At 58.2% G+C, this 16,032-nt stretch overlaps 1 protein-coding gene across 4 annotated transcripts in view; it reads left to right on the top strand.

The window, feature by feature from the left end:
• The window catches only part of VAV2 (vav guanine nucleotide exchange factor 2), a gene marked incomplete at both ends in the record, with an annotated part of 148,408 nt that extends 132,994 nt beyond the window's left edge, over positions 1-15,414 (top strand). For 2 of the 4 annotated variants that reach the window (XM_080708620.1, XM_080708619.1), the window contains 13 exons: positions 79-180; positions 536-624; positions 3,247-3,263; positions 3,818-3,842; positions 5,316-5,443; positions 6,487-6,561; positions 7,119-7,171; positions 8,259-8,375; positions 10,402-10,489; positions 11,304-11,427; positions 12,029-12,115; positions 12,842-12,996; positions 15,367-15,414. In XM_080708620.1, the coding sequence (XP_080564746.1) occupies positions 79-180; positions 536-624; positions 3,247-3,263; positions 3,818-3,842; positions 5,316-5,443; positions 6,487-6,561; positions 7,119-7,171; positions 8,259-8,375; positions 10,402-10,489; positions 11,304-11,427; positions 12,029-12,115; positions 12,842-12,996; positions 15,367-15,414 (1,108 nt within the window). Of the gene's footprint in view, positions 1-78; positions 181-535; positions 661-3,246; positions 3,264-3,817; positions 3,843-5,315; positions 5,444-6,486; positions 6,562-7,118; positions 7,172-8,258; positions 8,376-10,401; positions 10,490-11,303; positions 11,428-12,028; positions 12,116-12,841; positions 12,997-15,366 lie in introns of all 4 variants that reach the window. The other 2 variants (XM_080708622.1, XM_080708621.1) reach the window with 2 other exon arrangements.
• Positions 15,415-16,032: the final 618 nt, after the last annotated feature.

Below are 16,032 nucleotides of genomic sequence, written 5' to 3'. Positions count from 1 at the left end.
GCGGGTAGTGCATGCAGCGTGGATACGCTCTGCACTCGGAGCCACCTGGCCGACGTAGCTCTGCCCCCCTCCTGCCAGGTCCAACATCAAGCCAGACAAAGCCAACGCCAACCACCACAGCTTCCAGATGTACACGTTTGATAAGACCACCAGCTGCAGAGCCTGCAGGATGTTCCTCAGGTGAGAGGTTCTCTCCCCTCCAGCCCGGCTGCTCCACCCCGCAGCCCCGCAGAGCTCAGTGCCCCAGGCTCCTGTCCTCGGGCCTTCCCCCTTGACCCAGGCAAGGCCCCGGGTAGTTAAACCCAGCCCAGCCTCAGACTCCTGCCTCCAGCTGGAAGGTACTGTCCCTGTGTGTCCAGGGCCACTGTCGAGGACAGGAGCCAGTGGTCAAGGCAAGTGTGGGCATCCTGGAGGACCCGGAGCTTTGAGAGCTGGAGGCTCTAGGGTGGACAGCCGGGCCAGCCAAGGGGAAGGGAGACCAGGGCCAAGCACATGATCGGCAGACACAGCCTCACTCCTACCCTCCCCCGCACAGGGGCACCTTCTACCAGGGTTACCTGTGCACCAGGTGCGGCGTGGGGGCACACAAGGAGTGTCTGGAGGCGATGCCTCCCTGCAAGATCGGTGAGTCCCGACCCCATACAGGACAGGCACCAGCTGGTGGACGGTCCTCGGTCACCTCTGTCCTGCTCACTTGCCCCGCCCTGCAGCACCCTCCCAGGACCCAGATGGGAAAACAGGGTCAGCGAGGGTGGGCACTGTCCCGGGCTCACGGGTATTGGGAGGCACGGCCTGCGTGGGCTCCTTGGAAAACCGTCGCTCCTACTGATATGGGAAGGCTTTTCTCTTCTGGTCCTCCACCCGCTGCCCCATCCCAGGAGTAAGCTGCTGGAATCTCTGTCCCCGGCATGGCTCAGAATAATCTCAGCGGGCTTCAGGGGTTCCCGTCATCAATTCTTGTCCTAACCATTTTCTGTACCCAGGTTCTCCCTCTACTGGGGGAGATCTGGCCACCCAGGGAAGCCTGAGGATTCCAGGATTGAGCCTTGCTGGCAACAGGCAGGGACAGGGCTGGCCTTAGGCACTGGAGACTCCTGGGGGACACGCTTGGGGTTTTACAGAGAAGGAGCCCAGCTCACAGCAGCTACATGGGTAGCCAGTAACCCGAGATGGTCCTAGGGTTCAGGGCCCTGCCCACTGCTGAGCTCTCGGGTGTGACAGTGTGGTCCCAGGGTCATCCTTACCACCCAAGGGGCGGTGCGTGGCACTGCTCAGAAACTGCTAGTCTGAGCCGGGTGTGGGGGCGCACGCTGGTGTTCCCAGCATTTGGGAGGCTGAGACAGGAGGATCGTGGTTCAGAGACAGCCTCAGCTATTTAGTAAGTTCCTTTGCAACTCAGTGAGACCCTGTTCCAAAATAAAGAATAAAGCCGGGGATGGTGGCGCACACTTGTAATCCCAGCATTTGGGAGGCTGAGACTGGAGGATAGTGGTTCGGGGACAGCCTCAGCTACTTAGTGAGGCCCTTTGCAACTCAGTGAGACCCTGTTTCAAAATAAAGAAAAAAAACATATGCCTGGGGGTGTAGCTCGGAAGTAGAATGCCCCTAGGTTCCATCCCAGTACCTCAAATAAATAAATAAATAAATAAATAAATAAATAAATAAATAAATAATAAAAAAATCAGGCTGGGGGTATAACTCGGAGGTAGAATGCCCCTGAGTTCTATCCCCTGTACCACAAAAAAAAAAAAAAAAAAAAAAAAAAAAAAAAAGAAAAGAAAAGAAAAGAAAAAGAAAAACTGGTAGGTGGTAAAACCTCTGCCCAGCAAAGGGCCTTCTGGGCCCCTAAGCTGTGTCTCTGGGCCTTCTGTATTCTTAGGTCTTCTAGAAGACAGGAAGTGGGCCGGCTTTTCACCCAGGACCCCCACTACCTGGAATATATTTTGAGCCAGGAACTTAGATCAGTACTCTGTCCATCAGTTCCTGGCCCAGTGCCCTGAGCTGGGAGGGTTGACAGGTCCCCCAGACCTCTTGTCCCCAAGAATGCTTTTGTCTTGCAAATCAATGCTGCCCTCTAGTGGACTCATGCACGCACACCAGGCGTTTGGCCACAGTTACTTTCCGCTTTTTTTTTTTTTTTTTTCTAAAAGTAACATTTAATTCTCAAAAGTTTAGAGGAGAAAAAGAGAAGAAATGAATTAAAGAAGAAAATAAACATGACCCATGAACTTATCTAGAAATAACCAAAGGGAATGTTTTGGTATTATTTCAAGTTTTCTTTTTTTTAGAAAGTAATCTGTTTTTTTTTTTTTTCCTTCTGACTAGTAAGATACTCATTTCCTATAGAAAATCTAGAAAACCTGGAGAAGCGTAAAGGATTAGGAACCAACAACGTACGATTCCCCCAGGCAGAGGCCGCCACTGACGACCATAGAGGGCTTTTCTTCCTGTGTGTATACATGCCTGCCCACCCATCTCCTTTGGTGTTGTTTTTTCTGATATAATTGTTATAATATTATTTTTCCCTCCTGTAATTGAGATCCTGGTGGGTAGGCGGCTTCAGATCTCTTGAGGGATGGAGTTGTGGCTCCCCCGCCCCTGATGAGTACCAACCGTCATTCCAAGGGCCCGCGCGCTGGTCACGGTCCCCTAGCACCCCTCTGCTCAGGGACTGCCCTGGTCCCAGTTGCTCTAGCTGTCCTCCTGGGAGGGCGTCCAAGCTGCTTTCTCTCTGGTCCAGGCCGTTTTATAGTCCTTGTTTTGGTTGTAGTGGTAGCATGGCAGCTCGGCGGTGGCTGAGGTGGATTTTGCCTTCTGTCTATAATCCGATGTGTCCATGTCCTTAAGCACCTGTGTCCACGACGAGAATGACAGAAAACGCATGCATCCGCGTCCCTTACCACTCACCCATGGCAGGCATTACTAATCAACCCTAGAAACCTCCCCTCGAGCTGCAGGCGCCACCCAGGGGTCCAGGCAGCTGCTGCCACTCAGCGTCAGTCCTGGCAGGAAAATTTGTGCCAGCTCAGATCTGCTGCTTGGTCTGGGTTCCTAGACCTAAAGATCAGAGATAGCATCCATATCAGAAGTAACTGGGAAGGATTCAGGGCCAAGAACCCCTGGTCCACGTGTAGACCCCCTTCTAAAGCAAAGCCCTTGAAGCCTGCTGGCTGCTCCTGGGGCCCAGTGCACACCCAAGGGGCTTGTCATGGCTTCTGCTCTGACCCCAGGTTTGCTTCTTTGCAGCTTCTCCTGCAGACCTGGTAAGTCCCCACGTTCTTCCCTTTCCTGGCGCCTTGTTGGCTCAGACCAGCCGCGAGGGGTCTTTGTCTTCCTTTGTGGGTGGAAGAAATGGATTTCCACGCACAGCCCCTGAGGACTTTAAAGCAGTGGTCCTGTCCAGCCACTGACCCGGTCTGTGTGTCCAGGACTCACTGTCCTCTGACGGATGCTGACCTGCCTGCCCTGAAACGGGGGGTGGAGTGGGGTGGGGTAGGCAGGGGCGAAGCCACACAGCCACTAATAGAGTGCAGACTTTGTGCCCTCATGAGCTGTGGGGTCAGTCAAAGCTGCTAGCATGAGGGGCCGCTCACCCTGCAAGGGCCACAGATATGCCTGCATCCCCCTGCGCTTAGTCCCAGAGAGAGGGGCGTCCGGGCTCTGGAGGGACGGTCAGGTGGGCTTCCTGGGGGCAGGGGAGGGCGCACAGGTGGGGGTACCTGGTCCAGGAGGTGTGGTTGCTCCACGCCTTGCCCCTGCACTGTGGGCAGAGGCCAGGAGAGCCTGCGCTTACCACTCTCTGTCCTTGTCCTCACAGGACGCCTCTTCTGGAGCAGGACCTGGTGAGTGTGCTGGCCGTGCGCCCTCTGCCGTCATCTGTGTTAGCGGCCACCCTGGGAGCCAAGCCAGGCCTCGGGGTAGTGACGTGCTTGTCCTGAGAGTGTGGGCCACCCTTGGGCCTGCCTCCCCCAGCTCAAAGTTCGTAAGGGGGCAAGGACGGCCTGCAGAGGCTCCAGGTCATTCTGGTCTAGGGAGAGGCACTGGCTGCCACCCAGAATCCCCCAAGCAGAGCAAGGAACCACTGAGTCCTCCTGCCGTTTCTCCGCTGCCTCTCCTCCCCTGCTTTGCCGTGTTTGGTAGGAACGTGGCTTTTAGGTAGGGAGGACGGGGTTCCCCGAGGTGTCGAATGAAGCCTAAACTTCATCAGGGAAAAGCAGAAACCCAGAAACTGCTGCTGCCGCTGGGTCACGAGGCCAGGGACCGCCCTGGCCAGGCAGGGCTCCGCGGCGTCTTAGAGTGCCTGGGCGATGGCGGGCGGGTGGATGAGGGCCCTGAGGAGCCGCGGCCTCGTGCTCTGGGGGCTCCGCCAGCGCCTGCAGAATGGTCCAAGCTGCCTTTCACCTGCTGTCTGGCAAGCCTCTGGACCTCCCGACCCATGTCAGCCAGGCTCTAGTGTGGGGAGCGCTTCCCCTGCTCCACACCCTGCCTGTGAGCCACCAGTGTGAACGGTGTCTAGGAGAAAGCACACAGAGTCAGTTAAAAATAAGTAGCCATAGCCAGTGTGGTGGGCACGCTTGTAATCCCAGCATTCGGGAGGCTGAGACAGGAAGATCGTGGTTTGTGGACAGCCTCAGCTACTTAGTGAGGCCCTTTGCAACTCAGTGAGACCCTGTTTCAAAATAAAGAATAAAGCCGGGCGTGGTGGCTCATGCTTGTAATCTCAGCGCTTGGGAGGCTGAAACAGGAGGATCGCACGGGTTCAAAGCCAGCCTCAGCTACTTAGTGAGACCCTGTTTCCAAATAAAATATAAAATAGGTCTGGGATTATAGCTCAGAGGTTGGAATCCTCTGGGTTTCACCCCTAGTACCACCAAAACAAAAAACAAAAAAACAAAATAAAGAATAAAAAATAGGGCTGGGGCCAGGTGTGGTGGTGCATGCTTGTAATCCCAGCGATTGGGAGGCTGAGACAGGAGGATCGCACAGGTTCAAAGCCAGCCTCGGCTACTGAGTGAGCCTCTCAGCAACTTAGTGAGACCCTGTTTCCAAAGAAAGTATAAAATAGGTCTGGGTAGAAAACCCCATGGGTTCCACCCCCAGTACCACCAAAAACAAAACAAAAATTTAGGACTGGGGGTGTAGCTCAGAGGTAGAATGCCCCTGAGCTGGAGAGTCGTGGTTTATGGGAGATGTTCTCTCGTCAAAAAGCTCCCCCAAACTGTAAGACTGGAGGCTCAGACGGACTCCAAGTAGACGGGCTGGCTGCTTGGACAAGGCGATGAATAAGGTGCCCCCTCCCACCCTGTCATCCGTAGGTCCCAAGATGGTGGCTGTGCAGAATTACCATGGCAACCCAGCCCCTCCTGGGAAACCGGTGCTGACCTTCCAGATGGGGGACGTGATCGAGCTGCTGCGGGGTGACCCTGAGTCCCCGTGGTGGGAGGTGGGTCCTGGGCCATGGAGGGTGGGGGCCCGCGCAGGCAGAGCCTGGAGCTGTGGGCTGAGGGCTGGCGGGAGGCATCTGGTTCGGAGCTGCCTTGGTTCCTCAGTGTGGCGTGGATTCTGCCCGTCTGCCTGGTGTTTGCTCTCTTACGTGGGGGTGCAGGACCCCTTCCAGGAGGAGCTGCTAAGTGTCCAAGCCCCACTGCCTGCCTGCACCCTTGGCCCGCTAGGCCTCCCCAGTTGTGCCCCAGCCACCCCGTCCTGCACCCCACTGCGCGGCAGGCCTCCTTCCCCTCGCTGGGCAGGCGCACGGGCTCTGGGAGGACATCACCCAGCACCCCCCCACCCCCACCCCCAGCCACATCTGGCAGGACTTTACTACCCCGTGTACTTTCTCTCTTTTTGTGGCGCTGGGGGTAGAACCCAGGGGCATTCAACCTCCAAGCTACACCCCCAGCCCTATTTTATTTTTATTTAGAAATACTCAGTTGCGGGGAGCTTCACTAAGGTACTGAGGCTGTCTTTGGAACCCGCTGTCCTGTCTCAGCCCTCCCAAGTACTGGGGTTACAGGCGTGTGCCACCATGCCCAGCTTGCTGCTCAGTATTCAAGGCCCACAGACGTGAGGCCCTTAGCACCACTGCCCCTGGCACCGCCCTGAGCCCAGTGCCCGTGGAGCCGAGAAGCAGCGAGGCGCGGAGCCCTGCGCCGGGCGCTGTCACGTTGTAGCGTCTCTCTGTGGTCGCAGATGCGCTTTAGTCGTCACTGTGCTGAACCAGACGGAGATGAGGGCTGGTGAAGGGGCCTCTCCCATGTGAGGGTCCCACCCTGCCCTCCCCAGCCACCCCAGCGTCCTCTGTGGGAGGACTGGTTTCTGGGAAGCCTGGCACACTGGCGTGCTGGGCCCTCATGTTCTCACCTATCAACTATGGGGCCCCTCTCCTCCCCACTCATGGCTGAGTCAGAAGACCACTCTGGCTCGTGCTCGCTTGGGACTGGGGTCCATGTAGCTAAGCTTCCCAAGATGCCGGGACTCTTCCTCCAGGGTCGGCTGGTACAGACCAGGAAGTCGGGGTACTTCCCCAGCTCATCTGTGAAGCCCTGCCCAGTGGACGGAAGGGTGAGTCCCCCACCTCATGCCCCCAAGAAGAGGCCAGGGGTGGAGGGTGCTGGGTTTCCCACCATGGGAGCCCGCTGGCCCATTAAAGGGGAAAGTGTCAAACCCTCAAGTCTCTTTGGACAGACCAGAGGGACCGCGGCTCTGGGGAGGGCAGGTGTCACTAACTCCCTCAGCAGCCTGGGCCTCAGTTTCCCCATCTGCATGGCGAATGGTGTGTAACGGTTGACACGTAGTCTCCGAGGCCCGTGGGGGTGAAGGCTGGGTGCGTGGGGGTCACTGTGACTCCCGGCAGGCCCACCCCCGGCCACCGTAGGTGTCCCCGTGCCCGCTGCTGAGGACCTCCGGCAGCTTCTCGCCTTCTCCGCTGGGGGTGAGGTGCGCGGCTGGCTGGGGGCTCATTCAGCCAGTCAGTGGATGAGTTCTCTGCTCCATCAAACTTCCTGAGCACCTGCACAGAGACGCTGCAGCCCAGCCTCGCAGCCCAGGGGCACCAGGGTCCAGGCCACAGACAGTGGACAGTCCTGGTGGACATTAACACAGCTGTGCTCTGCCTGCAGCCGCCCATCAGCCGGCCGCTGTCCCGGGAGATCGACTACTCCGCGTACCCCTGGTGAGTGGTCGCGGCTGCAGACGCGGCACGTGTTGACCTGCATCATGGGGCGTGGCCCCAGCCCGGGGTGGGGGCAGAGGCCTCAGAGAGCTTTGGTCGTTTCCTCAGCTGTGAAACAGACCGGCTCCAGTATTTGGAGGATAAAGCCCTTTTTTATGCAGTCTCGATTGAGCGTCACCGTGTAAGACAGAGGAGCGAAGTATCCTCAGGGTGGGCTTTGTAACCACCCGTCTGTATCTACACCCACAGTCGCTCTGTGAGAGCAGCGGGGCTGGGCTGATAAGGAGGGTGGAGGTGGGCGTTCTGGGTAGTCACGGGTGCATATGGAGGGCAGGCGTGCGGCCCGGGCCAGCAGGAACTGGGAGCCTCCACCAGGGGAGTGTCCGCCCTCGTGAGCTCCAGCCTGGGGTCGGTCCACGAGATGAGCATCGGATCCCTGCTCCCCGCGGTGCGGCGTCCATGGCCTGCAGTCTGCGAAGCCCACCCTGTCCACACTGCGCTGTGGGTGGTGAACCGCGGGCCGCAGGGTTTTCACCGTAACAGAAGTCTGATTTCTAGCGCTGACTTGTTGGTCACGCAGAACCACGGGAGGCGAGACCCGCCCGGCGAGCGGTGCCAGGGTCACCCATTTCTGTGGGGGAGCTTGCCCCAGCAGAGGTGGCAGGAAAGGCTTGATTTGCGTCAGCTCAGACCTGGCTCGGCGCAGACGGTCTCCAGTGCGTTCCCAGAACCCGCATGCGCAGTCACGACCGTGGCGCCATTAGTGCTCTTGTAAATGGTGAAGATATTTTGGGCAATATGTGTGACGCTGAGCACCTCTGCAGCCTCAGGTGTGTAGCGCAGGGAGCCGCCTGTGGCCTGCTGTGGCGCTCCTCCTCTCTGTCCCTCCTCGTGACTTCATTATTTGACCTTGCCGTCCACACGGGCTCCTGGTGCTGGGCCACCCACGGCCACGCAGCCCCATGGAGATGGAGCCGTGATTCCTCATCATCGTCTCCGAGGTCGAAGCTCAGACAAGGGCTGCAGCGCCCCGTGCGCACAGTGCGAGCCCCTGGGCCGCAGCCTTGGCTCTCTGTCCTGACCCTAGGTTTGCTGGCAACTTGGAGAGGCAGCAGACAGACAATCTGCTCAAGCCGCACGCCAGCGGGACCTACCTCATCCGGGAGCGCCCCGCGGAGGCCGAGCGCTTTGCCATCAGTATCAAGTGAGTGGCGGCCCCAGCTCCGCGGCCCGCCACCTCGCAGGATGGCAGGGCACCTGCTGTCCACTGCCCGAGTGAGGACCCTTGAGACAGACGGAGACTATGCGTTGGGTGTAGGGTCTACATGGGTACGCCGGGAGCAGGGACAGCACCTGCACCACAGGGCACACGCTATGACAGTGTCGCCCCGGCCAGGCCACCCAGGAGGGCTGGTTTGCACATTTTTAGAGACAGGCTGGCAGCGTCAGGTGGGTCTCGGGGGTTGAGGGGGCCAACACGCTTCCTCGCGGCAGCCCAGGGCCCTCAGAGAACTCGTGGCCTCATGGTTCTGGTTATGGCCCTCGGTCTAGCCACCCTCTCGTTCTGTGCCCTCCCCCTGTAAGGTCCTTCGTGTACACCTTGACCACACTCTTCTAGAGGCCCACTCTGGTACTTTATTCTGTTCGGTGCAGGACACGAGTGTCCCAGGCTAGACCAGGGGCCAGTGACTAGGGGTGTCTGTTCTGCTGTGACCTCGGTGGGTGTGAGAGCCCAGGCAAGGTAGCCCTTGCCCAGGAAGAGCATCCCTGGTCTGCTTGTGGGGGGCCGGGCAGGCCTGGCCCTGTGACCAGGCCACCGGCAGGTGCCAGGGATCAGCCTGGCACTCTGGCTGCAAGTGACAGAAGCCAGTAGATAAAGGGTTTTCTGTAGGGTATAGGAGCACCCCCAGATCCCGAGCACCCCACTTGGTCAGATCTCGGCTCCCCTTCTCTCTGGGCATGTGTTTCCTCTACATTGCACCCAGCGTGGCCCTGAGCGTGGCTGTCCCCGGCAGCAGGGCACGTGGCCTAAGCTGAGCATGTGTTTTTCAGTGAGTGGGCAGGGGTGCAGATGGCCATGCCCCAGCACCCAGGCCCAGGGCCCCACTGTACCAGACAGCCGCTGAGGTGCTGAGGGCCCCGGGGGTGGGCATGGTAGCATCTCGATTCCCATCACTTGAGGCAGGGCACACATAACTGGGGCCCATCATCTTTCCAAGAGGCCCCACAAAGGTTGGGGTCTGAAAGCAGTGTACTGGGTCTGAAAGCAGAAGCCAGCAGAAGCCCTGCTCTCCAGAGCTCGCCATTCCTGTATGGGCGGCAGAAACACCTTCAAGCGTACAACCCTGTTCTGGGCAGGCCTTGCACAGAGTGTGTGCCCAGCAGCAGATCGGGGCCCAGGTGGAGCCAGCCCTGGGCAGTGGAATGGCAGAAATGTCATCCTCTGATAGGAATTCCAGGGCCACCTGTGTGTGCCTGGGCTGCAGGGTGTCTGAGTGGGGGGTCCGACGGGCCAGGCCCATGGGGTGGGAGTGCACACACAGCCCACGCTGAGTCCAGAAAGACCTGAGGGGGGTCTGTGCAGAGGACTCATGGAGGAGGAAGTGGCTAGCTGGCTTGTTTATCAGCTGTGTTTTGCATTCACTGGTCTCCAGGTGACGCACCACCCTTGCATTCCTGGGATGTCAACCATGGTTCAAGATTCTTTTTTTTGTGTCAGATTGCAGATTGGGTAGAGATGTGCACAGGGAGACACGGTCTGCCTGTCTCCTGGTCTTCAGGGGTATTGGCTGAAGCTACATGCTTGTGATGCCCCGGCTGTGGTATCAGCTGCTTGGGCCAGGTGATGTTTCAGTTAGAGGCCTGGGGACACTCTCCAGGTAGGTCAGGCTTGAACTGAGGCCTGAGGCTAGCAGGGTGGGCCAGCTGCAGGGCGTGTGGGCCACAGTCTGGAGATGTCAAGTGCCAATGTCAGCCGGGCCCCGCTGCTCCCAGGGGAAGAGGCAGAGGTGCCCAGTGCTCAGAGCAAACGACAGGAGGCGAACCCAAGACAGGAGGGGGTGCAGGGCTGGAGAAGAGGGAGGAGCAGAGAAGGCGGCTCTGGGGGTGCCCTAGAGTGTGGGCTTCAGACAGCCCCCGAGACAGGCCAAGGCTGGAGTGGGCCAAATGGCCGAGGAAGGACAGAGCCTCAGGACCTCACGCAGCCACCACTGGACCCTGCCTTTGTCCAGGTTCAATGACGAGGTAAAGCACATCAAGGTGGTGGAGAAAGACAGCTGGATCCACATCACGGAAGCCAAGAAGTTCGAGAGCCTCCTGGTACATGCTCCCGAGGCCCCGCCCTTTGCCCCCACTTCTCCCTGGCGATTGGCTTGAGAGGCGCCCAGGGACACTTGGGACTTCAGACCTCAAAGCCTTCGTAGGGTGGGTTGACCCTAGTGGGTGCCGAGGCGAGAGCAGAGCCAGAGGCCCGGTGCAACTTTGCATCCTGGGGTGTAAGGCTTCGGGCAGCCCCCCCTGGCCCAGCCCACCTCCACAGGGCCAGCCGAGTGTGGCGACACACACCTGGAATCCCAGTACTTGGGGGCTGAGACAGGAGGATCGCGGTTCGCGGGCAGCCTCAGCTACTTAGTGAAGCCCTCTGCAACTCAGTGAGACCCGGTTTCAAAATAAAGAATAAAAAATAGGGCAGGGGGTGTGGCTCAGAGGTCAAATGCCCCTGGGTTCTATCCCCAGACCTGCAAAAAAAAAAGATTATTTCTTTGGGAATACACTCCCAATCCTATTTGTTATTCTTTATTTTGAAACAAGGTCTCACTGAGTTGCAAGGGCCTCACTAAGTAGCTGAGGCTGTCCATGAACCGTGATCCTCCTGTCTCAGCCTCCCAAATAGTAGGATTGCAAGTGTGCGCCACCACGCCCGGCTTCTTTGGAGATATTTAGAAGCATGCTTGCTGGGTCAGGGGTCTTTGAGACAGTACCCGGCCCACTGTGGGCTAGACTGGCAAGGAGGAACGGGGTGATATGGGGGAACAGGGAGACAAGTCTCCCCCGTGTGTACCTGGGGCGGCAGGGTCACCACAGAGGGCTGCCTGGCGGCGGCAGCCCACCAATAAGTGTGTGCACCCTGCAGGAGCTGGTGGAGTACTACCAGTGCCACTCCCTCAAGGAGAGCTTCAAGCAGCTGGACACCACGCTCAAGTACCCCTATAAGTCTTGGGAGCGCACTGCCTCCAGGGCCTCCAGCCGCTCCCCAGGTAACGCCCCGACTCCAGGGCCCAGGTCCTCACCACCCGCCCGCCCGGCCGCCCTCACGCACCTCGGCCAGGAGTATGGCCAGGCTGCCCCATCTTGTCACCAATGCCGGCCTGTGTGGCCGACGGGGACCCCATACCCACTCTGCGTCTTTTTGGCTCCCTTGGCTGCAGGCCAGCGCAGAGGTCCAGGCAGAGACCCCTGATGGGAGAGCACGGGGCAGGCCCCACCTGTCCTCAGGGCCTCTGGGGATCCCCGGGCCCGGCTATGAGAGGCTGCATGTTTACAGATGGGATGCCAAGGCCCAGAACGGGCTGTGGCCCATTGAGGCCCACCTAGCACCTGGAAGCTGGCTCAGCCTCTGTCCCCCCAGTCGCCCCTTGCCCTCCAGGGTCCCCAGGGCAAAGAAGCCCAGGAGAGGGGTGACAGGCTGTCAGTGAGCACCGGCGGGGCCCGCGAGGGGAGGGTTCCGGCCTACCTCCCAGCACCGCCGCCCTGCGCCCCGGCGCCCGGCCATGTCCTCCCAGGCGCTCTCCCTCAGCGGCCTCTCCCTGCGCGTGCCCACGCTTGTGCCCGGCTTACACTCTCTCTCCCTCTTTGCAGCTTCCTGTGCTTCCTACAACTTTTCTTTTCTCAGTCCTCAGAGCCTCAGCTTCGCCCCTCAGGGCCCCTCTGCTCCCTTCTGGTCAGGTACCGCTGCTGCCCAGGGCCCTGGCCCGGCCTGATGGGTCCATGGCTGGGTAGGGGAGGGGGCCACGGGCCGGGGTTGCCGCTGCTCAGGGACACGTCAGGCCGGGCCCTGCCCTCGCCACCCCCATGGCCTCCTCCCCCACGTGGCTGCCCTCCCTGCTGTCCCTCCTGGCTTAGCAAGAGCTTTGCCTCTGGTGTCGGGAAACCCGGCAGCCTGCCTGGTGTCTCTAGCCGCTGTGGGACCCCGGTGCGGGAGGGAGGATCTCTGTTGATCCTGACTGCCGGGCTACCCGCGGCCAGAGCCAAAGCTCCTCCCCAGTGGCTGTGTGCACCCCGTCAACATCCTTGTCCCTGTGCCTCAGGACTCCCGGGCCCAGGCCGAGCTGGTTGAGCAGGTTTCTGGTTTGGTTTGGGGTTCTGCAGCTTGACCACAGGCGCCATAGTGGTCAAGGCCTGGGCACCTGCTCTGGTCCCCAGAAGTGTGTTCATTGCCAGCGATGGTCATCTGGTGCAGGTGATGACGGCCCTGACCTCGCTTCAAGTACAAGGACTCAGGAACCTACCCAGGCACGAGGGGCCCAGAATGGAGGCCGCGTGTCCCCCTAGAGCCTTCCTACTGGACATCCCTCCCCCACAGGCACCAGGGAGAGCCCCAGCTCGGCCCGCAGGTTTCCCAGCTTGGCTGGGCCCTGCTGCCGCTTCTGATGCCGCCCCATCCTTCGACAGTGTTCACGCCCCGGGTCATCGGCACTGCCGTGGCCAGGTACAACTTTGCTGCGCGGGACATGCGGGAACTCTCCCTGCGGGAAGGCGACGTGGTGAAGATCTACAGCCGCATAGGCGGGGACCAGGGCTGGTGGAAGGGCGAGACAAACGGACGGGTGAGCAGCTGCCTGCCCCACACCCTGCGCGGAGCTGTGAGGCTGTACCCCAGGACCTGGGCCAGCCACCTGGCCATCAGCTGCCATCTCCTCCCAGCTTCCCAGGAGGCTGGCGTCATGGGAAGCTGAGGCTTTGGGTGTTTACCAGGTCAGGTTGGAATCTGCTGTACGGGTCGGTCTGGATCCATCCCCTTGGGCTGAGCACCTGTGTTAGGCCCTGCTCTGGCCACCTTTGTGGCTGCTGTAAGGAGTTAGGTTTTATATACCATCTTCAGATCACTTGCTGGTCGCCGGCTCTATCTCCAGCAAGATGCGAGACCGAGAGTTGGGCAGTGGTATCCAGGGTGCGCTCCCCCTGCCGTTTTCCAAGGCCCTGTTTATGCCCAAGCTGAACCCTTACCTACTCTCACGCCTTCACCCCTCCCCACATGTGCCCAGTAACCACTCCTCCCTGTCCAATCTAAGATCCTGAAAGCCCCAAGTCCCCCCCCCACCTTTTGGTATGTATGTGGTACTGAGGATTGAATTCAGAGGCATTCTGTCTCTAAGCAATACCCCCAGGCCATTCTTATTTTTTGTTTTAAAACAAGGTTTTGCTAGGTTGAGAGTCTGACTAAATTGCTGAGGCTGGTCTTAAACCTATAGTCATCTTGTTTCAGTCTCCCATGTGCTGGAATTACAGGCATATGTGCCACCATGACCAGCTCCCAGGGCCCCTTTACCATCCCAGTCCTGTCTGAATACCCTGGCTGCGACCCAGGTCTCTGAGTACCTGTCCAACAGAGTACAAGAGCTCCCTGTTCCACCATTGGGAAGTGCCCGGCCTTGCTGGGTAGCCTGAGCCAGTCTTCCTCTGCCAGTGTGGCATTTGCTCCTGTGGTCCCTCAAACCTGACCCAGTCTCTATCCAACTGGCCTGTTCAGCATGCAGGTCACTAAGTCCTAAGCAGTGACCTGTAGGGCTGGGGCCACTGGCGTTCAAAGTGGTCCCGTTTCATTGGCCTTGGAAGCAATGGGGCTGTGATTAATCAGCACACAGAGGCTCTCGCCTCTCAGGACCAGGCAGTTTTCATACAGAGTTCAGACCCACTGATGTCAGCGTTCCTAGATTAACACCTGGCGATGTAATGCTGTTTTGATTATGAAATGCTCCTTTTTCGTCCGACAGCTTTGCAGAGTCAACTTTGCCTTTAGAGTGACAGCAGCCACTTTTGAGTCTGTGTTTCACATGGCATGCTTTTCTGCCTTGTGCTATTTTTTAACTTTTCTATTTCCTTGTATTTGAGGTGGTTCTCTTATAAGCAGTTGGGATTTTTTTTAAGCTAATCTGATCTGACAGTCTTTGCCTTTTAACAGGTGTGCCTAGTCCACCTGTGATTACTGGGCTGTCCAGGTGTAAATCTCTCATTGACTGCTATTTGTCATGTCCATTTCTCCTTTCTTGACTACTTTCTGATTAACCAATACTTTTTCTATTTATCCCCTTCCTCTGCCCTTGGTTTCTCAGCATGTACTCTGCTTTAGTGACTCTTAAACGAGTACTTTTACTGCTACATTTCTAGCCTCTCTCTGCCTTATATGACTTTGGCATTTAAAAAAAAATTTTGGGCCAGCTATTTTTGTAGAATACCCCATAATTTCGGTGTGTTTGATGTTTTTTCACTATTAGACTGAGGTCATACATTCTAGTGGGACACCACAGGGAGTTGTCTTCTCTTCCTCAGAGCCGTGGTGTCCTACCAGGAGTACATGACGCTGGTTATTTGTGGCATTAACCCCGCTCACTTAATTGTGGTGGTATCTGCCAGCTTCCTTGGTTGTGAAGGTTCTGTAGTTCATGAGCGGTCTGCAGGGTAACAGTACAGTTGAGCCTCTGTCCCTGGGTCCCGTATGCATGAATTCAGCCAACTGTGGATCAAATGCATACTTGAGTTGTCTCTGTATGAAACACATAGAGGCCTTATTTCCCGGTCATCACTGATTTTAAGCAATACAGCATGACAGCTATTTACACAGCACTTATATTAGGTACCGTAAGTAACATAGAGATGATTTACTCTACAGGAGGGTGGGGAGGTCACGGGCACATACTGCACAGTTATACAAGAGACTTGAGCATCTGCCGGCGTTGATACCCGAGAGTCCTGGAATCAATGCCCTGCTGAGACTGAGGGACCGTGCGCCTCGAGATCAGAGCTGTTATTTTCCTCAAAAGGGTCTAATTCCAAGTGGCAGATCATCTCACATCGGTCAAAGCTGGTGTGTTTCTGGGCTGTTAGCTCCATCGATCCTCGACATGGTCCTGGCTGAGAGGTCTCCCTCAGCCTGTTGCCCCCCCCCCCAACACACACCATCCACTATCTTTTTTCAGATTGGCTGGTTTCCTTCGACGTACGTAGAAGAGGAAGGCGTCCAGTGACCTCGAGAAGGCAGGACCTGTGGATTTTCAGGGAGCGTCTTCCAGCTCTGCAGCCCACCTCCAGCTCTTCCGTGGCTCCTGTGGGAAATGGATGCCAGCCTTCCAGTGGCCAGTGGCCCTGCAGGGATGGGGAGGGTGTTCAGAACCCCACACATGCCCGTCCCGCTGCCCCTGGGTGTGCTGCTTGTACATAGAGGGAAGCTGGGCAGCCCGGCCGGAGAGCGAGGAGGGGCGGCGGCGAGACCAGGTGCGTCCTGCTTCCCCTGGTTTTGATACTTTGGGGAGCCTAGGATCCAACCTCAGATGGCGTCCTGGGGAGGGTGGTGACAGCAAAGGACCCTGGGCTCAGCCTGCCCACCCCTCTGCTGCTGTCAGGGGGCTTCGGTTGTGCTGGGGTCTGGAGGGAGAGAGCCCACAGTGTGCCCAAGAGTCACGCTGGCTCCTGGGCCTTTCCCCAGCTTCCCTCCACACCAGGGGCATGCAGAGGCCCCACCGGGCAGGCCCCTCTCTCTGGAGGGGCCGGGGAAGGGCAGCGTCACCAACCCCTCTCCCTAGTTAATGGTACTGCCCTTTTGGTCACCGAAGGCGCTTCCCTAGATCCTGGGAATGCGTCCACCC

Source organism: Muscardinus avellanarius (assembly GCF_963383645.1).
Source record: "Muscardinus avellanarius genome assembly, chromosome: 13".
NCBI lineage: Eukaryota > Metazoa > Chordata > Mammalia > Rodentia > Gliridae > Muscardinus > Muscardinus avellanarius.
This window is presented reverse-complemented; position numbering and strand designations above follow the sequence as displayed.